The 21982-nt window shown below is 41.4% G+C and overlaps 1 protein-coding gene and 1 long non-coding RNA gene across 5 annotated transcripts in view; one reads left to right on the top strand and one right to left on the bottom strand.

Moving 5' to 3' along the window:
• The first annotated feature begins 2300 nt into the window (after positions 1-2300).
• GSC (goosecoid homeobox) overlaps positions 2301-21982 on the top strand; it is a 57431-nt gene continuing 37749 nt past the window's right edge. Inside the window, exons 1-2 of the mRNA XM_085869499.1 lie at positions 2301-2965; positions 8430-8689. Of these exons, the coding sequence (XP_085725625.1) occupies positions 2641-2965; positions 8430-8689 (585 nt within the window). The 5' untranslated portion in view covers positions 2301-2640. The remainder of the gene's footprint in view (positions 2966-8429; positions 8690-21982) is intronic.
• Positions 8563-21982, bottom strand: part of LOC147032153 (uncharacterized) — a 72989-nt gene continuing 59569 nt past the window's right edge. For 3 of the 4 annotated variants that reach the window (XR_015055050.1, XR_015055051.1, XR_015055048.1), the window contains exons 4-5: positions 13267-13356; positions 8713-9832 (exon numbers count right to left, since the gene is read on the bottom strand). This is a non-coding gene — a long non-coding RNA (uncharacterized LOC147032153). The other variant, XR_015055049.1, reaches the window with a different exon arrangement.

The raw sequence follows: 21982 nt of genomic DNA, 5'->3' as shown, positions 1-21982 counted from the left end.
GTATATATATATATATATATATATATATATATATATATATATATATATATATATATATATATATATATATATATATATATATATATATATATATATATATATATATATATATATATATATATATATATATATATATATATATATATCACATATATCACATCATTTTCTCTTTTTCTTTTTAAAAGTTTTTCTTACATAAGTTTAATATCTAGGAAGGCATTTGTTGCAACTTATTGTATTTTCCTATACATGTATTTTGAGAAAGAAATAAACATTATATTGTGTCTTTGACTTCTTCTATGGTGATTATCTCGGTTGTAGAATATTTTGAAAGTGTGCTCGTCCCGTAGGCTAAACATATGTGCAACTTCTTTGGAGTTTTTGGAGTAAATGAAGAAAATTGTCCACATTATTTATGCTCTTCGCGGACATTATTTAGCCTTGCCTTATATAGTATAAAGAACGTTTGAACGACGTTTTGCAAAGTACATCGCACTATGTATTCGCACTTAGCAAAAGCTTGCCTTATAAATGCCAACGATCTTTAACTACAACAGAGCTTCTGTCGAGTGTGAAGCGATATTATTTTTGCATATTGTGAAAGGCTGTGATTACATATCTGAATGTTTTTAACATTGACAAGAGGCTTTGACATTTTAAAAGCTCCGAATTAAAGAGCAGAGCGGCCCCAAATTGCAGGTTTAGTTCGAGTGAAAGTGCTTATTTAAACAGGCTGTTCCCTTGGGGCAGATTTTAATTGAAACGGATTTTTATATTACAATTAATTTAGGAATACATCGCAATAAGATGGAAAGTGGTTTATCGGTTAATGCAATTGTCTTTCTTCGTTTCTTCAGAGATGAGTGCAGTTAATTACAAGTAATCATTTCAATTTGCAGTTTAATTAGACAAAGTAAAATATTTACCCTTATCACACGTCAAAAGTACCTTCTTATTGATTTTGATAAAGCATGTCGAGTATAAGGACTTGTTCGAAAAGTATGTGCTGATGAAGATGGTTTGGAAAGGCAGATTGCGCCGCATGGAGGAACACTGAGAGCGCAGTAGTTGGAGTCTGAGAGTTATAGGGATGGGTGAGAAGTGGAGAATTCGATAGTTTGTTAATTTTTGACATAATCTCCCGAAAACATCTTGGTATGTAAATTTGAACGCAACACTATATAAACCAGTACATCAATCTCGTGATGTTCACAGTGTTCGCAAAAAGCGCTCTCTGTCACGTGACTGAGAGCGTTGGTTGCGCATCTGCGGCCACAGTCTCTCTGCTCATTTGATTGTGATGGTTTGAATCGCATGTTTGAAAAGGAAGTTTGGGGGGGGGGGGTGGGGTGGGAATTCAGATCGAAGAAGCAAAGGAAATGAAAACATTTATGTACGGGAAAGTTCATGATACCATGATTTTAATGAGGGTGATGTTCCATGACAGGTTGACCAAGATACACGTTCAATGAAAAACGAAATGCGTGCGTAAAATTTCCACACTTTGCGGATGCCCTCTCAATTTCATCATCTTATAAATTTTAAGCAACATTTGCCATATGATTAAATCGTTAAAGTAAGGATATTCTTTTACAGGCATTGCATATAATATCTGACATATAGATATATATATATATATATATATATATATATATATATATATATATATACATACATATTAGCAATGACCTTGTGTACTTTTGACTGCCCATTCTGCCTGTTCTCAATGAAAACAGCCAATGATACAGATTTTATTGAGTTGTAAACGCTTTCTGAAAGTAAAAATAAATTGAAACTTTCGAACGGTGTGAAATGAGTTCAGGAAACAAATGCAAACCGGGATGAATAGATTGGAGTAATTCGCACCCATCACCTGCAAAAGCGGCGTCACGGTAAAAGATGCCATCCCATCCGTTGTGATGTAGTTGCCGACAACCGTGGAACGTGCAGTGCATTGCTCAGTGTACATAAACGTGGCATTTCCGTGCGGTTCAAATCGGACACGTTCCCGAGTTACATTTCATGCGCAAAACACGCAACTTGTGGTTTCCATTTACAGACTTCGGGGGACTTCTCAGTTCGCTCACTTGCATAAGTGCAGTTTCCAAAGGCGTTGAGTTTGTTTCATGCACCGTAGTTTTTGTTGTTGTTGCGTGCTGTGCAACACTCATCGGGCATCGAAAGCATTGGTAACTTGTTTTCATGCACGCTTGGGAAATAAGATATTATTTATCAAATACATTTCGCACGTTTTCACGCAGTTGTATGGATTGCGCGAAATGTTGAGGAAACTTCTGATGACTCTTTCACTCAACTTTTAACCTTCAGTTGAGCGTTTGGGCATTTGGGATCGTGCGTTGCCGATGAAAACCGAGAACGTGGAAAGTGTCCAATTTAAGCGTCGCGAGTCGAGGTCAACCAAGACCTCGGAGCTCGATGTGGAAATCAGGGACAAAAGGGCACGTTTCGTACGTGTCCTGAGCGTGCTCGAGAGCGCATTCCTCCTCCTGAATGACATCACTCTTGCCGTGACGTACACGCTCCTACTTAAGCTCCCTTCGACCAACCACAGGCGCAGAGTCTTAAAGAGCGTAGTGATCGAAATCCTGCTGTTGCAGGGGCCCCTGATGCGCGAGCACCATGGCTTTCAGCATCGACAGCATCCTGTCGACGCGCTCTCGGTGCTCCTTCTCAGGCTGCACCCTGCAGGGAGGTCCTCTCGGCTCCGTGGGTCATGCCGTCTCATATCCCGGTGGGGGTCAACCCGCGTCGCTCTACGGTCTCCTTCCTCCAGCGGCAACTGCTCCTCAGACGTTTCCTTCGGGCTTTATGGCCGGAGGAGCTGCTTGTTGTCTCTCAGGATTCAGACGTCACGCGGAGCCATACGGGACCATTTGCTGCCCACCGGCTCTCAACGGGCTCGGCGCGTCGGCGTTCGGCAAGTGCTTGTGCGGCGTGAACACAGGTACCGGACGGCTCGTTCTTTGTGATCTGGCATTCCTTAAATCTTACAGGTCATGTGCCTCGTTTACACTTACCATTCACCTCGCTTTTCATCCCACCCGGTTGTTATATTTCCTGAGAACTGGCCTGTCGGGTTTGGAGTAAACTTTTTGGAAAGTTTTAAAAGTTGCGCAGAACTTGTTTCACGTGATTCTTGTTCAGACAAGAAAAGTTTCTAAACCGCACAAGCAATCTCGATCAATGTCGGGCTGTATGTATGTACATCTTGGTAAACATAAAATGATAGACAACATTTCAAACAAGTATGATGTACCATGTGCAAAGTTTGTCCCGTTCCAGCTGAAACTTCTTGACATACTTTAGCCATGAGTGCAAGGAAACCGCTGCGTGCAGATCCTCAGCTAATCCTTCATGCTCTCACGCTGATCCCACATACTCCAGAGCTCATCAGAAATACTCTCCGGTTGATCCAGAATGCCCTCTAATTTATCCTATACGGTCTTCAAAACCGATCTTGGATGTCCCCTGCAACGAACTCTTCAAAATGATTCGACAATAATGCATTCCGATTCGAGGGTTCGTCACTAAGTGTCATTATAAACTTATTGCAATGATGACTAAGGACCTCGCCAGGTGTAAAGCGCTCAACTCGACGGACTAGGGATTTTAAGTGATCCTGCCATTACCAGGCAACATTCTTGTGGTACAGATCGAGGTTGCATGACTGCTCGAGGCCAGTCTTCTTCCTCTGGCGAAGCATATTGCACCGGCATTCAACAACCCCGTTGCTTGCATCATCGCTGAGGATGCAGCGGTCCGCACATCAGAGCAGGAACTTGTAATTTGTTCATCGTGCCGGTGATAACTCGACTACTCTTCATCGAAAGATGTCATGGGATCTTCGACATCCATCGACGGATGTTTGTGGATGCGACATCGACTTTAAACTCATGACGAGGGGCAGTGAACTACGTCATGGCACGCCCTGCCCGCACGGCACCGATCCGACAGTTTACAGTCGCGTCGGTAATCGAACCCAGACGACATGGTTCAAAGCTAGAAGTGCGCTCCCTCTGAGCTATCCATTCTGACAGGGACGAGTAATGAGGCACAGCAAGAGACTTTGCACCGGCACACAATGGCCTACGAAGGCACCGTGGGATTTGATCACTAAGTCAGTGTCCGAACAACTACTGCACGGAAGAAGTATAAAACAGACGGGACAGTCAATTAACAATTCCACATTGTTTTACAATAAATATCGAGACAAAATGTATTCATTAAGATTGCGATGCCATGATCATATATAAAAAGGCACGCCAGTCTTTTTCTTTTTAATATCAGCTCACGAGTCATTTTGAAGAGCAGGATGTTATGTGCTGGTGCAGTGCACAAATTCCTACTTTGAATGAGGGCTGTTTGAGCAGCACCCTGAGGTGGAGAAGCGACCAGTTCTGAGTCAACGCTCAGCTCTTAAAAGGTTCAACACTTGACGTGGACATCTTGATGTCTCACAAGGGGCGTACTATCGATACGAAGGGCTGCGCAAAGTTCCACGAACGAGTTACCCACAATAGTCCAAACACACTTAATCAATGGATATTAGGCTGGATGTCCTGTCTGCTGGCGTTTGTTGGTGGACCTCAAACACCCCCATGGTATCTTTTGTGAAGGGGAGGCGAGGTATTGCCAGTCGCATTTACAAATTGCATATTCCTTCCCGAATGGACAGCGGCACTCCACTTGTGGTACAACCGCGTCTGAGCGATGACGGATCTGGTGGGCTGCATTCAGAATTTAATCCCAGTCGAATGCACATTCACTAACAACTTCGGAATTCGTGAATTTTATAACTGTGATAATAAAGGTGTGAAGTCTACGCACCTGTTATGGTGCAAGTTGTGCATTATCTAGCTTTAATAGTGTATGTGCATACTTGTGTACTATGAATAGCACATAATAACAAACGAGGTGAATTATATAAATAACATTTCATTGTAAGAAAATCATTTCAATATGTTTCACTTTTGATTTTAATCCAGGGAATGGCTGCATTGTATATTAGCAATTAAGTGTGCGCAACAGCCCTGTGAAGTCAGAATGAAAAATTCATCTGTCCAGACCTTCCAAATGAAAATTAACTCTTCAAATGTCCAGACCTTCCAAATGAAAATTAACTCTTCAAATGTCTGCACCTTCCCAATGTCTGCACCTTCCTAATGAAAATTATCTCTTCAAATGTCTGGACCTTCCAAAGGAAAATGAACTCTTCAAATGTCTGCACCTTCGAAATGAAAATTTATTCTTCAAATGTCCAGACCTCCCAATGTCTGGACCTTCCAAATGAAAATTACCTCTTCAAATATCTGGACCTTCCAAATGAAAATTACCTCTTCAAATGTCTGGACCTTCCAAATGTCTGAACCTTCCAAATGATAATTAACTCTTCAAATGTCTGGACCTTCGAAATATCTGCACCTTCCAAATGAAAATTACCTCTTGAAATATTCAGACCTTCCAAATATCTGAAACTTCTAAATGAAAATTACCACTTCAAATGTCTGAACCTTCCAAATGTCCACACCTTCCAAATGTCTGCACCTTCCAAATGAAAATTAACTCTTCACATGTCTGGACCTTCCAAATGTCCACACCTTCCAAATGATAGTTAACTCTTCAAATGTCTGGACCTTCCAAATGTCTGCACCTTCCAAATGAAAATTACCTCTTCAAATATTCAGACCTTCCAAATGTCTGAACCTTCCAAATGAAAATTACCACTTCAAATGTCTGAACCTTCCAAATGAAAATTAACTTTTCAAATGTCTGGACCTTCCAAATGTCCACACCTTACAAATGATAGTTAACTCTTCAAATGTCTGGACCTTCCAAATGTCTGCACCTTCCAAATGAAAATTACCTCTTCAAATATTCAGACCTTCCAAATGTCTGAACCTTCCAAATGAAAATTACCACTTAAAATGTCTGAACCTTCCAAATGAAAATTAACTTTTCAAATGTCTGGACCTTTCAAATGTCCGGACCTTTCAAATGAAAATTAACTCTTCAAATGTCTGGACCTTTCAAATGACTGAACCTTCCAAATGTCTACCATTCCAAATGAAAATTAACTCTTCAAATATCTGGACATTCTGAATGAAAATTAACACTTCAAATGTCTGGACCTTCCAAATATCTGGACCTTCCGAATGTCTGAACCTTCCAAAAGAAAATTAACTCTTCAAATGTCTGCACCTTCCCAATATCTGCACCTTCCAAATATCTGCATCTTCCCAATGAAAATTATCTCCTCAACTGTCTGGACCTTCCAAATGTCTGTTCCTTCCAAATGAAAATTACCTCTTCAAATGTCTGGACCTTCCAAATGACTGGACCTTCCAAATGAAAATTACCTCTTCAAATATTCAGACCTTCCAAATGTCTGCACCTTCCAAATGAAAATTACCTCTTCAAATATTCAGACCTTCCAAATGAAAATTACCACTTCAAATGTCTGAACCTTCCAAATGTCCGCACCTTCAAAATATCCACACCTTCCAAACGTCTGAATCTTCCAAATGAAAATTAACTCTTCAAACGTCTGGACCTTCCAAATATCCACACCTTTCAAATGTCTGCACCTTCAAATGAAAATTAACTCTTCAAATGAAAATTAACTCTTCAAATGTCTGGACCTTTCAAATGACTGAACCTTCCAAATGTCTGCACATTCCAAATGAAAATTAACTCTTCAAATGTCTGGACCTTCCAAATGTCTGCACCTTCCACATGTCCACACCTTCCAAATGAAAATTAATTCTAAAAAATGTCTGGACCTTCCAAATGACCAGGTGTCAGATGTTCTTGCACTTAGCTGACTGTGGAGGATCAATTAGTTCCTTAGTTCCTAACATTTCAGACGCGGTCATTGGAACATTCCTATCTTCATCTCGGTGTGATGGAGGTGACCTCACGTGGCTAGACTTACACGAGCAGATTTCATTTGCAGAATCCATTCATTTCATCATAACTAAAAGTTACAAGGCAGACCAACTTGTGAATTGATGGTCTTAACCTCGAATGTGCCGATAAAATATTTGCTTTCCAGTTGTTAAATTCCTCCATCGATGTTTACAAAAAGGATTTAAAAGAAAAAGCATTTATTCCATTTCTTCGATACAACCTGATTTTTGTTTTAATTTTTAATATATTTTTTTACGTTTAACGATGATTCCGATCTTTTAACAACACATAAAGATTGCATTCATGAGTCGAGATGTCATTCGTTACCAACATTTGAAATGCAGCTAAACAGGGATATCGTGCTATTGGATTTCTGTTTATAAGAGAATTATGAAGTATATATTTCCATATCATTTGACATTCAGTGGATTGGCATTACACTGATTTTGAAAGGTAATTTTATATATGTGGAGCATTCAAAACGTTCTCAGAACGAGATGCTCTCAATCGTCCAACAAACCGCTAACTTTTATTTGATATAAATTATACAACTGTGTATGATTAGCAAGAAAAAAAATTTCCTTTATAATTATCTATACTTGTAAAATGAAACAGAAATAAAAGTTGGCGTTTATTGGACGATTTGAGAGCATCTCATTCTGAGAACGTTTTGAACGCCCCTTGTACTTGTAAAACAAAATGTCTCCGACTTGGTGCCCCTACAAATAAATGATATCTACACGATCTAAAATAAAACTCAATCGAATGTCAATTTCCATTGACTCGTGAAAATTGTGAATTTCCAGACACATTCTGTGGCTGTTTCGATGAACATCGTCAATTGAGATTTTTTTTCCTTGTCCGCGGTAATTTTTTGCTGTAATTGAAACCCTCTCCTTAACGGTAAATCTATACCTTTTTATTGTTAAATGAGCAGCTTCAGCACCATGGTTTCAATGGTGGCTCTGCTCAACATTTGAATGCACCCGGTGTATTTTACACTCGCTGAACCGATTTGTCATGTTTCAAAAATATATTTTTAAATGAATACTGAGCTTTTCTCAAATCAAACTCAAACAATTGCTTTCCGATGTACAAGCTGTTGAGGCACAAATGCGTTTATTTATTTTTTATATTCATGCAGCAACAAGGATAGCTGCATGCACAATATTGTGTTTGTTGCATATTGAACAGGGGTTTGCAACCATTTTAATGACGATTTTCCCACTGATCACATTTCAAGAATATATTGATCTTATATAAACAAACTTTTTTTTTTGAAGAGTGCTGGCTCTGTGCGCTGCATTCTTGCAATTCCGTGCACCAGTAAAAAAAAAAAGTCAATTTGTCGTTTAAAGCACTATTTGTGACACACCCAAGTCGACTGAGGATGTTCTGTATAAAATATTACATTACTATGTTTTGTTGCATGATTAAAATCAACGTTTTCCCATTGGGGATAGTGGTGGAGCACCCGACATGTTTGTGACTCTCCTCGGCAGGTTATGGGGCTGCCATGCCACTATGCTCTCCAGGTGGGCCCACTTCCCTGTTGCCATACCCTTTGGGGGCCGAAGCACTTTCCCGCCTCGAGCTGAGCCTGCTTCACCAGCTGCACCGTCGCAAACGCCGACATCGCACTATATTCACGGAGGAGCAGCTGGGCGCGCTGGAAGACCTCTTTCAGAAGACGCAATATCCAGATGTCGGTCTGAGGGAACAACTTGCACGGAGGGTCCACCTTCGCGAGGAGCGTGTTGAGGTTGGTTTGGCTGAAGGACAATCATAGCGGTAGAGTTAATATCACCAAAGACTCCATAAATAAGTGAAAACATCTGAATCAAAATTTTATTCATAAGTATCTCAGCCAATCTGACTTTGTATCGGTTTTCGAGACTCGACATCCAAATTCCTGAAAAAAATGCAAGTGCTGCAACATCCTAAGATTCAGAGTTTATGACATTTGGTATTCTTTTATCTGTAATCCATACTGCAGCTATAGTTGCTGGTAACACAGCCTAAAATAACACTTGCCATGCTACTGTTCATGTAAAGCCAGATATTGATTGCATCCTCATACCCACAAAGCTATCAAGAAAAGATATCATAGACTGTTCCTCACGAACATTTGGAAACTTGTATAACTTGGTGATGCTTTACATTAACGTCCCAACAATTTCCCAACTGCGACACTATTCAAACATTAGCACAGAGGCCTTAGAGCCAGGATTTTCCGTCCCTGAGCATGGATTAGCTCATGGAATGCCCGATAACGCTTTAATCCAACAATTATATCATAATACGAGTACCCTTACGAGGAACTTCACCACAAGAGGAAGCGATTAGGCCCATGAAAGTCTGCGCAATAGTTGCCAACCTATGGTTGTTTGTCCATCCTCTATCCTTTTAGATGTCAAGCGTCATGCAAGGAAGCAGCATGTACCATTTTTTAAGTCTTTGGTATGACTTGGCTGGGGACAGGTTCAAACGGCCTACTTCCGAGACGTAGAGCAGACATTGTAACCATTACACAACCAAGTCGGGTTAAATATCGTGTAAGCATCTTAAATCGGTTAACTCTCATTCAACTTACAAAGCAGAGACTGCACTTGTATTCATTTCAGTGTACATCATTGCTCTCTTCAGTGCAAACTGCAGGTGGAGCTCGAGACAATATGAAGCTCTGCAGTTGGTGAAACTCATTTGTTAGCCAATGTCAGATAGGATTCATGGCAGAATAGCTTTGTGCAATGCAGTTGCTTCGAACACTTGCCTCCCCTTGATGCATGTCAGTTCCATGCCTGCATGACCGAGAAACAACAGACATCGCGCTGTCCACGGATGAGACGGATCAATGCAGAGTGTTCGTCCGTCGATGAGGTTCACTCTTTAACGGGTAGATTAACTACAAGGGGAAATAATGCCAAGTGTTATTAACTATGCAAGCATTCACTTGACACATCCTTTAGTCATTGTAACTGAATTGCTTGTTCTCCATTTGTTTCCAAACAGAATAGCAACGATCAATGAACTGTCGTCTTAAGTGCTCTGCACCCAAGATGTTCGTTGCCTCATAGATTACGGTGTCCTTTGGAGGAGATATTAAGTGGCTGTCCCTTTGGCTCATACTCCATTGGGTCGTTAAAGATCTCATGGTATATGGATGGAGTAGACCGTATTGTGTGCCAGTAGTCTGGCCAGATTACAAATTCTTACTTTGGTGTGGAGGCAATGCCAAACCACTATGCCTATTACATTATTGCTCGCAGAACTCTGTTGCCAATACTTTACTCTTCTGTTACAGAATACTACACTTATAATAAGTCTTTCTTTTTGAAAGATCGAAGACCCATACAGGAGCTTGTAAGCAAATCATATGCAGGATGAAGACACGAGGAGACAAAAGCATACCTTCACACCTATTACCACTGCGTTAGTAAACACCAGTAAAATTGACAAGCTGGGATTCCTGAATCATGAGCTGTGATGGTTCAGATGGGAATCCAAAATAGGTCAACCCAAGGATTTTTTGATTTTTTTTTAACAGACATCAAGGCTCATGGGTGACCTGAATGACAGAGGGGTGATGGTGACACCACAAATGGTGAAGAGGGAGTTGGTGTCCAAGGAAGGATGGAGAAATGGGGAAGTAGCAAACATGCAGGAATCATAATATAAGTAAGGACATACAGACAGACCAAGGGAACCAAGTGGACTGACCAGATAAGGAATATGTAAACAGAGAGGAAAAGATGGCAAACAGGGTAAATGTGGAAGGGTGCGGGTAGACAGGACAGAATCGTCTGTGAAAATAGAAAATATCAGAAAAAAGAACAGGAAGTTTGTAATTTCTTTTCCTCTTCTCCTCTGGATTAGGATGAACAATATCGTCATTCATGTTTCTTCAAACTCTAGAAAGGAATCGCTACCTGAGCAGGTTGAAGACTGACTATTTTAATGTTATTCTACTAAAAGTCATGAGACTATGCATAATAAATCATGCTGTTCAGCCATGCATCATAATGTACGGCCTTTTTGTGCCTGAGTCATCGCTTGGATCTAAACTCTAAAGGTTCCACAACCAGTTTTTCACAAGCTGGGAGGGAATAGAGGTGTTCTCCACCTTTCTTCACACTGTGCTTCCTCCAGTTATTTCAGATCTTGTAGCCATTGTAGTTGAGTAAGTAGTGTGTGTTCCATCATTCCATATTACTCCCCCAAAAACATTTTCACATTTTGAAGACTCAGGACATCCTTTCATTGCACAAGGGCCTTGGTCATGTGACACTGTGCATAGTATGCCATGGTGACAAGCCTTGCAGGTCTTCTTCCAAACTATTCTACGGAATGCAAGGGACAGCACCAGTTCATGCATGACATCACAGTGTCGCCCACAGACCTGCTTTTCTCTATGTGAGCTACGTATTTTATTTGCAAAAATGTTGCTAATATACGATCGTATGTCATTCCATGAAAATTGTACACTGTAGAATTCAAATTTTCTTTCGCATAATTTTTGCCTTTTTGTTCACTCACATCCAGCTTTTCATGTGAACCCAACTTAATTCCTGTCATTAACATCTATTTTGCTGTGCCTGATCTGAGCAGATGCAAAGAGAGAAATGAGGCTCAGTGAGATGTGTGGCCCATTTATTATAGTCATGCTTTTGAAGAAACCCCCCCCCCTCGCCCCCCAAAAACGGGAAGGTATTGTAATCGGCTCCGTCTGTCCATCCGTCCTTCCACCTCTCCGTCTGTCCGTCTGTCATGCTGTCTCCGAAACGGTTGGCAGAAATTCACCAAACTTGGTAGTTATGATCACCACATGGCAAGAAGGTGCAAGAGCAGCATCAGTTTTGGCTCCGCCCCCTGGGACGGGTTCAAAGGGTCAAATACCAAAAAAATACAATTACAAGCACATTCTTAAATGAAACTTTGAATATGCGATGAACATTGGGGTATGCATGAAATATGTAATGGTTTTTTTGGACCTCCGGTTCATGCCCCAGGTGGTTGGGGGTTTTGGGTCACAGGGCCAAAACGGGAAAAAAATAAAATTTTAACTCAGAATTTAATCTTGGGTCATTCCTGGTGGAACCCTTTGCCATCTTTAAACTTTGTATCCGGTGGGAAGCGTGGGGATTTGCGATGGTGCGCCGTCGACTTCGCTCTGGTTGGCACTTGTTACAGCAGCAGCTCATAACTCGGGAATGATCGTTTTTATCTCACGCTGTGCACATGTGCATTCTGCTCAACACAGGCTTCATGCCAGACTGATGTAATCGAAACTGCTAGTGTGATAGCCATGCACCTATCGTAACGGCATCCTCGCCACACGTTCCCAGTTTCGACTAGATGGGAGAGCATGTTCTCAAATAGCGTTGAAGTGAAATGATTATGTCATAATTTTATCCAAAAAGGTCCAAATCAGCCAAAATGGCCCAATACAATCAAAGTTTTTTGGAAAAAAATAAAATAAACACTCCAAGTATTAAGGCCTCATGTCTTGGCACTTTGTACCCTCACTGCAGGTATTATCACAGGGACTTTTCAATTGTTCACTCTGAGATTTTCAACATCAGACTGCAGTGTCAAAAAAAGTATATTATACTACCCATTCGAGAGGAAGGTTGCTATCAAGGTTTTACCATGTCTACTTAATCAACTGTTGTATTATTCCTTTACATGTGTACACCACCCATCATTCATTCATTTTGTGTGCAGCCTGTGGGTGTTGGCTGCATCATTGCTCGGAGTGGAGCTGTGCCGCTGCTGCAGTGCCCTCTGTAGGTTAGAGCAGGAATTTTGAACTTCGCCATAGTGCCAGCAACAGCTCACCTAATCTTCACGAAGGACACCGTGGGATCATTACCTTTCACCAACTAATTCTGGCAGACGGGACACCCTATTTAAGGTTCATCCGGGGGATGTCGCACACTTCGATGAACCACCCTGCCTGTCAAACACCGTGATGGCAGTTTATAGCTGGGTCGGAATTCAAACCCAGGCTAGACAGCTTAGAGGTGAGTATGCGTACCTCGAGTCCATCTTGCCAGCCCACAATACTAATAATCACAATCTTTTTATTGTCATATATTTGTGAAAGAATTATTATTCAAAATGGAAACACATTAGAGACCAATTATAAACAGTGTAGCCAGGTTGGATTCCATGAAGTATTCTTTTATTGTGATGAAGAAGTTGTCTGTTTCATAGAACAATCCATCACTTGGTTATTTCCCCTCATGAGATTATTCTGCTGTCAGTTCATTACAATGATTCAGAAGTTCCATGACAACATGCAAGCACAAGTATCAATATTAGAACCAACGTCCTTACCCTTCCCTGTAAGAAATGGAGTTAATCAGGGCTGTGTGCTTGCTCCGACCTTAGTCACCTTGTACTTTTCTGCCATCTTGGAATCTCCCTCTAAAGATGTTGCCGATGGAGTGGACAACACGAGAAACAGCGGCCAGTTATTCAACCATTACCGACTCACGCAAAATCAAAGACCACTATACAATCTGTGCATGAGTTACTGTATGCAGATGATACTGCCAGTATAGCTCGCCGAGACCACCATGGTCGTGGCATGCCCGATGTATCTCAAAACGGAATAAGAAAAAGAGCACTCGTAGATTGCAGACCCTTGCCAGGACTTGTTTTGTGTGGTGTTTGTGGAGTGTTGTGTGGTGCATTTGTGTGGCGTTTGTGTACTGGTGTGTTACGTAATTAATAAGAGACATAACTAGAACAGCCACTTCATAAATGCTGGCAGTGATGACCGGATACCAAAACGTCCCACTTTAATTGGACACCTGACCCTGACCTGTGACGTTTTTAAAATTTATTATTTAGTTGAATTTAGAATGGGATTAAAATAAATTCAATTCAAATCAAATGGAAGACGAATAGGTACAGTCCTGCATTGGAGCAATCAGAAGGAACCTGAACAAGCAAAAAGAAAAGATGAAATAATCAGGAGGTACCGAGATAGGATTCACATTTCAGCTGCGACTCCTCCACCCTCAAACCCATCCAGGCACAGCCAAGTGAGCCTTATTAAAAAAAAAGAAAAGAAAAAAAAAAGAACCCAGATCAAAAAAATTAAATAATTCTGGCTGCCAGACCATGCATCCAATCAAGTTGCAATTTAAAACATGTATTCCCCATCACTACGAGATCTTAATTTGAAGTTTCCAATCGACTGATTAAGCAATTCCAGAGAAAACATTATTTAATATGTTTTTCAATCCAATATGGCTGCCAAACCATGTGACCTATGAATTATTCCTTCACAAACTTGAACATTCAAGGCTTGTGGAACATTTGTGTGAAGTTTCCCCTCGATCTGTCCAGCTGTTCTGGAGAGGAAGATTTTTTTTTTATAGGTTTTAGGGTAAATCCAATATGGCTGCCAAATAATGTGATCTCTGACGTCATATGTATGAATCTTTTGTTCCTCATGGATAGGCATTCATATGTGTGAAGTTTTGCCTCATTCTGTTTCGCCGCTTCAGAGAAGATTTTTGAAAGGTGTTTTTTAAAAACAATATGGCTGCCGAATCACGTGACCGATGATGTCATCATTTTTTTTTTCTGTGGACCATTTTATTCCTTGATGATCATCAAAAACTTTCATACTGATTAGATGTAGCATTCTACATATGCAATTCTGACGTCATAATGAAGGCACCTATGAAGTCATAAAAAAATCACACATTCCCCATGAAGAGTATTTGCCATGTGCCAAGTTTCAATTTGTTCCTGTGTGCAGTCTCAGAAATACAGAGGTCCAAAGTGTTTCGGTTTTCCAACATGGCTGCCACACCATGTGGCCTATGATGTCTTAATTATCATTAAAACATTCTCCATTAGTAGTCACTCCCATGGTGAAGATTTTGTCTCAGTCTGATAAGGAATTGCGGAGAAAAGCACTAAAGTTCTGCACAGACAGACAAACAAACGGACCCAAATGCAATAAATATCACCACTTCAGTAATGGAGTAATAACCTGATCACGAAGTTTACAGAAATCAGCACTGGTTTTCATCTGTCTGAAAACATCACGAAGACCAATTTATTGAAGGCCGGAAGTGTCCATCAACAACACTCCTTAAAATACTGCAAGCAAGTACACCTACTTCAGCGGCATAGTGTCCATTGACAATAGCCTTGACACAGACCGAGCTGCTAGAATTTTCTCTGAATTAGTTGCTTTTGTCCATCTTAAGAAGAAGCTATGCTCTAAACATGTAATAAATCCTCCACAAAATGCAAAGTCTACAAAGCTGTGTGTAACCATGTCTCCTCTACCTACCTGAGACCTATACTCTCTACAGAATGCACATGCACAAGTCAAGCAAGCAACGTCCACCTACCCCTTCATATCAAATGGTCGTTCAAGGTGACGTTGATGTCAAAGCCATTATGGAATGATATCCAACTACTCTCAATTCTTGATATCAAATGGTATGGCCATGTGATGAATGCCAACATGCTAATTATAGAAACTATCTCACTGACAAGACAACTCAAGTGGGTGGGACGCCATGAGAATGGATGACCATCACACCCCGAAAGCAGTGCTCTGTGGACATCTATCCTCAGGTAAATGTCACCACAGTCATCCAAAGCTGTGCTACAAAGACTGCCTCAAACGATGTCTAACTGTAACCAGAATCCTCCCTGGAGAGCTGGGAGGAAACAGCCAAATGTAGATCAGTTTGGTGCCATGGAGTTTGACAAGGTGCAAAGAATACCGAGTCCAAGTGAAACTTTCGAGCAGAGCCGAGACGGTAAATACGACATGGGACACAGCAACCAGAGCAACAGCATCCAGTTTTCCAGTGTGGCTGTAGCAGACTTGCTTCCAGTGGGATTGGACTCCACTCACACCAACGGATATGCAATTGGCTTTGACACCCCTTCATTTTAAGACACCGATGTCAGCATCGAGGGACAACAACTTGTGTAAAAATACCAGTTAAATGAAAAATTGTGCATAATGACATTGTCTACCAAGAGCTAGTTATACGAAGTGGCATCAACGCTGGTCAATGCATTATGGGTAACTGATAGGTTTTATCAAAGTATGCTAACCATCGTGGGAGGTAAAGAAAAGGCGTTGTTTCAGACATTAGTCCTTCCTTGGAACAAGGAGCCTATCTTGCTGGATTCAAAGAAAGCCAACATGGAATGGAAATGTTTTTTGTCCCCATCAGCAAAAGATACAGAGGTTGAGCCACGTTTGGAAAGCTGATGGCTAGCGTTTTGGGACCTTAATGGGTTAATTTGTGTGTTATTTATTAAGTGTGAAAACTTTTGATGCGTAATATACGACAGTTGCATGTTAAGCAATACACAGACGATGATCACATTTGCTCTCTTCAGGCCTGACTTTACGAAACGATCTGTCACCCTCATATGGCATCTGTGACCACAACAAAATAGCAAGTGAAGATGGGTTGGGCAGTACATGATTGTCCTCCATATTACCCTGTGAATAGTCACGACTTACTTTATGAATGTCCTCTCTTTGAGGCACGAAAACTTCGATTGATGAAGATCTCAAAGCACGTGCCCTGTAATGGCTGCAGATGCAACCCCAAATATTTAAACACAGGTAGTATCAAGACTCCACCACATCGATGGGTTAAGTGTGTACATGTAGCAGGAGAAAAACATGAGAAATAGGTGAAGTTTCATTCACTCATCATGTGGTGGTGAATTTTCGAGAATAAAACGTTCCAACAAACCGTGTGTGTGTGTGTGTGTGTGTGTGTGTGTGTGTGTGTGTGTGTGTGTGTGTGTGTGTGTGTGTGTGTGTGATATATTTTAATATATAAAGCTCATTCTAACCACTGACTCACTGATTCAGTGACTCACTGAATGAAATGAAAGATCGGTATCTTCAGGGTGACGAAGAAAGCTGAAATTTTGTGTGCTGACGGACATCAAAGCCAATACACTGGGAAAACCATTGGAAAGTTGGAAAGTGTCCGTAAATGAAAATATAAATGAATGAAAATAAATATATGAAAAAAAAATGGGAAAAATAAATGCAGGTGAGTGACCCGAGACAATGGGGGAAGCATGTTGGTTATTGCTTACAATGTGTAATCATACCCTGCTTGTGTGTAGATATATATGTATGTATTATATCCATGATATTGTAGAATTCCGCCCGTCGGCGTGCGAACGACCGCGTCTAACCAATAGCGGTGGCTTCGCCCACAGAACGGACAATCCAGTCGTGACTTTCTGGAAGTCCCAACCCAATGGAACGGACAATCCAGTCGTGACTTTCTGGAAGTCCCAACCCAATGGAACGGACAATCCAGTCGTGACTTTCTGGAAGTCCCAACCCAATGGAACGGACAATCCCACCACGGCCCAGTCTGTATTCTACCCGCGCGAAATAGGGTCAATCGCCAAATATCGATATACCCAAGTACCTGCGCGGGTAACCTTCCGAGGGACCGTACCTCGGTGAAGGCCTGCTTGGACACGAACCGCTTAAGCGGTCCGTTCCGTTCTGGGATAACCTAGCGGGTATTCTCGCCGGACCCGATTCTATTTATCGGTTATTTAAAAACCAACTATATTCCGAGTGCAACATGGGGCAGTTCAATGAGGGAATGGCCGCAACGAACAGGTTTACATTCACACAAGGACATTTATTATAATAAAGCACGTATGCAATTAAACAAGGCAAAACACATATGCAATTATACAAGCAACAAAAGCACGACAAAAGAGCCACAACAGTCTACTTATTATGTAGTCACTTGCACTTAACAGCAGTTCCTACTTATTAGACGGGCCCAGACACGTACACACACACACACACACACGTACACACACACGTACACACACGTACACACACGTACACACACACACACACGTACACACACACGTACACACACGTACACACACGTACACGTACACACACGTACACGTACACACACGTACACACACACACACACACACACACACACACACACAATAAATGGTGGCAGAGGCCATTAATAACGAGCTCCAGCTCGGAGGACAGGTGAGCTGAAACCCAGAACCTATCTCAAACCTCTCCACCTCGTGTGGTCTTCAAGTTGTTCGGATCCAGGCTCCAGCGAGAGCGAGCTGGATCCAATCGCCGAGCCGCGATCCTTCCCGAGCTCCCGCGAATCCTCCGCGCTTCTCAACACGTGCTGGTGAGACGAGGCGCCGATCCTTCCCGTCGATGCGTCGCTTCACCGAGCAACCACCTCCACGAAGAGGTCGATGAGTCGCACCAAGCCGGGAACCAAAATGGACAACAAAGAGCTCCACGAACCAAGAAGAAGCCACCACTCGCAGCTCGAGCCGAGCGACCGGCTTGACTTCCTTCTAAACAGGGCAGCTTGAAGCAAAAAGCTCTCCCGAGCCAAGCAGAACCCGAAGGCCCACTGAACCACCAAAGCAAAAAGCCTCCAAAAATCCTCCTCCCGAGCCAGGTCTCAGCCGAAGCTCACTGAGCCAGCCGAAGAAAAAAGCTTCCGAAGGCCTCATATCAACTCTAACCCAAGCCAAACAGGACCCGACGGTCTGCTGAACGACTACTCTCTGCTGAAGCAAAAAGCTTACTAATCAACTCCCAACATGAACAAAGAAAGAATCTCGTCCTTATCCTTCTCCGCCCCCCCCCTTCCTCCACGCCCGGCGTGACTCATGCCCTCGTGATCCATCCGCCCCCACTCAGCCACGGGTGGGAGGGAGTTGTTGAGTCATGAGTCACGGGAGAGCAGGATTCTTCCTCTTCGCAATAGAGGGGGAGGGACGTCTCCATTGTTCGTTCCCAAACTATTAAATCGATCCGCAGCGCATCTAATCGAATTCTGAACATTTAAACAATGGAAGGTGAGCTAAATAGGGAACAAGCACTTATCGACAGAGCTGACTAAAGGAACATATATATATATATATATATATATATATATATATATATATATATATATATATATATATATATATATATATATATATATATATATATATATATATATATATATATATATATATACATATATATATATACATATATATATATATATACATATATATATATATACATATATATATATACATATATATATATATATATATATATATATATATATATATATATATATATATATATACATATATATACATATATATATATATATACATATATATACATATATATATATATATACATATATATACATATATATATATATACATATATATATATATATATATATACATATATATATATATACATATATATACATATATATATATATATACATATATATATATATATACATATATATATATATATACATATATATATATATATATATATATATATATATATACATACATATACATACTAAAGGAAATTTGGTTTCAGACCAGGTCACTCTACCCTGGATATGCTGCTTCTGCTCTCCCATCAATGGATGGAGGTCCTCAATGCCAGACAGGAAATCCGAGCCGTATCCCTGGACATATCACATGCTTTTGACACAGTCTGGCACCCTGCCCTACTCACCAAACGCTCTTCCCATGGTATTCAAGGCCATCTCCACTCATGGCTCGCAGACTTCCTCTCCTGTCGCAGTCAACGTGTGGCCCTAAATGGAGTTCTTTCATCCCCTCTTCCTGTCCAGGCTGGAGTTCCTCAAGGTAGCGTTCTGGGCCCTGTTCTTTTTCTGGTTTTCATCAATGATCTCTCGGACTCTCTGGAAAATCCTCTATTTCTCTTTGCCGACGACTCCACCCTCTGCCGTACCATCTGTCATCCCTCAGACCGGCAAGCGGCAGCTTCTTCGCTCACTGCAGATCTGGATAAAATCACAAACTGGTCCAACACGTGGAACATGTCTTTCAATCCAGACAAATCTCACACTCTCACTATGTCTCTTCGAAAGGACCGTTTACAAAACCCCCCCATCCACTTTCTCAACAATCCTCTGGAAGAAGTCTTTTCTTTCAAGCTTCTGGGTCTCACTATCTGCCATGACCTTTCCTGGGAAAGTCACATTTCCAACCTCGCCTCAAAAGCCAGTCGCCGACTGGGAATCCTCCGTCGTGCTAAGTCCTTCCTCGGCCCTCTTGAGCTCCTGACCACTTACGAAGCTTTTGTCCGTAGCCTGATGGAGTACTGCTCTCCCCTCTGGGCTGGTGCTCCTGCCTCCCACCTTTCTCGACTTCACGCTGTCGAAACCAGGGCATTTAAGATCATCGGCATCTCCTGCAATGAAGCTGAGTCTTTGGGCCTCTCACTCAATCACCGCAGGTTGGTCGGTGGTCTTTCTGTCTTCTACCGACTCCTCTCCAGCCTTGCCCCCCCTGCTCTCTCTGCGATTTGTCCCCACCACATTTCCACAGGGCGCTCAAGGTCCGCCAACAACCCCCCTCTGGTAAAACTACCAAAATCACGAATCACTGCTCATCTTCACTCTTTCATTCCTCTTTTTTCCCGCCTTTGGAATAAACTTCCTCACTCTATTCTTTCCCATTCTTCCCTCCAGGCTTTCAAAACAGCTGTTCACCACCACCTCTTATCTTCCCCCATCCAAATCCTCGATCTTTTCTACCCCCGATAATCCACCCAAGCCCACTTCCTTCATTTCTCCTGCTTTCCTTCCTGAAAGTCCCTGAAATGTCCATCTTCTCTTCGCCATGTTCCCCGTCCCATCCCCATCCCTCTCCCTTCCACAGTTCACCTAATGTGTCTGTTCCCCAATGTTTTGTCCCTTCCACTCCCGCCCCTCTTGTCTCATGCCTCCTTGCTGTGAGTTGTGTGTTAGCTCTCATACGAGCCTCGACCAAGGTATACAAAAAAAAATAAAAAAATAAAAAATAAACCTGTATGTTGTGTGCAATCGAATTCCAAATTCGTAACAATATATATACATACATATATATATATATATATATATATATATATATATATATATATATATATATATTTAGCTATTTCTAACCACTGACTGATTGATATTAAAGATCGGGAACTTCCGGGTGATGTAGAAAGCTGAAATTTCCATGCCGATGAACATCGAAACCAGGACACAAGAAAAAAAAATCACAGAATCGTCGGACAACATCGATGAATGAAAAGATAAACTTGCAGGGCACTCAGTGGAGCGCATACCTCGACCACGTAATTCCTGATCCACAAGAACATATCGGGGCCTCTTACATTTTTGAAATATCATGCTATACAGTACTATAGTGTTTTTGTCCCAATCTCTCAATGGTGAAGAATCTCTTTAAAAATTAAATAATTCTCGTATCCAGATCCGGATTCGGATCTTCACCAAAATCGAAACAACTCGTCATTGCGACACACCCAACCTTTCCGCAAAGTTTCGTCCGAATCCATCAACAATTTTTTGAGATATCGTGCTATATATCGTTTTTGGCCCTATCTCTCAATGGAAAAGAATCACTTTAAAAATTTTAGTAGTCGGATCCGGATCTGGATCTACACCAAAATCGAAGCAATTCTTCCTTGTCACACACCCAATCTTTCCACCAAGTTTCAACCGAATCCGTCCACATTGTTTTGAGCTATCATGCAATATATCGGTTTCACCTTTTCTGGCAATGGTCAAGAATTACTTTAAAAATTCTCGTAGTCGGATCCGGATCCGAATCTTCACCAAAGTCTAATCATTTCGTCCTTGTAGCACACCGAACCTGTCCACAAAATTTCATCCAGATCCGTCCACAACTTTTTGAGATATCCTGTATGCAGACAAACGGACAGAAAGCGGTGAAAATATTGTTACGGATTTGGAAACCTTGTGCACACAAACAGCCAGAGTTCCCGTAGTTCAGTTATTTCAATAAGTATGTCTACAGTTAGAATCCATCCCCTTCTGTCGAATGGGAATTTCGTATGTGCTACGAGATATTAGCCGCGTCGCGTTACGAACGCTGGCTCAAAGAGAGCTCCGCATTGTTGTAGTTGTTGTTGTTGTTGTTATTATTCTTCTTCTTCTTCTTCTTCTTCTTCTTC

This window comes from Eptatretus burgeri, chromosome 2, assembly GCF_056783735.1.
Source record: "Eptatretus burgeri isolate ZD-2024b chromosome 2, Ebu_testis_v1, whole genome shotgun sequence".
NCBI classification, from domain to species: Eukaryota; Metazoa; Chordata; class Myxini; order Myxiniformes; family Myxinidae; genus Eptatretus; species Eptatretus burgeri.
This window is presented reverse-complemented; position numbering and strand designations above follow the sequence as displayed.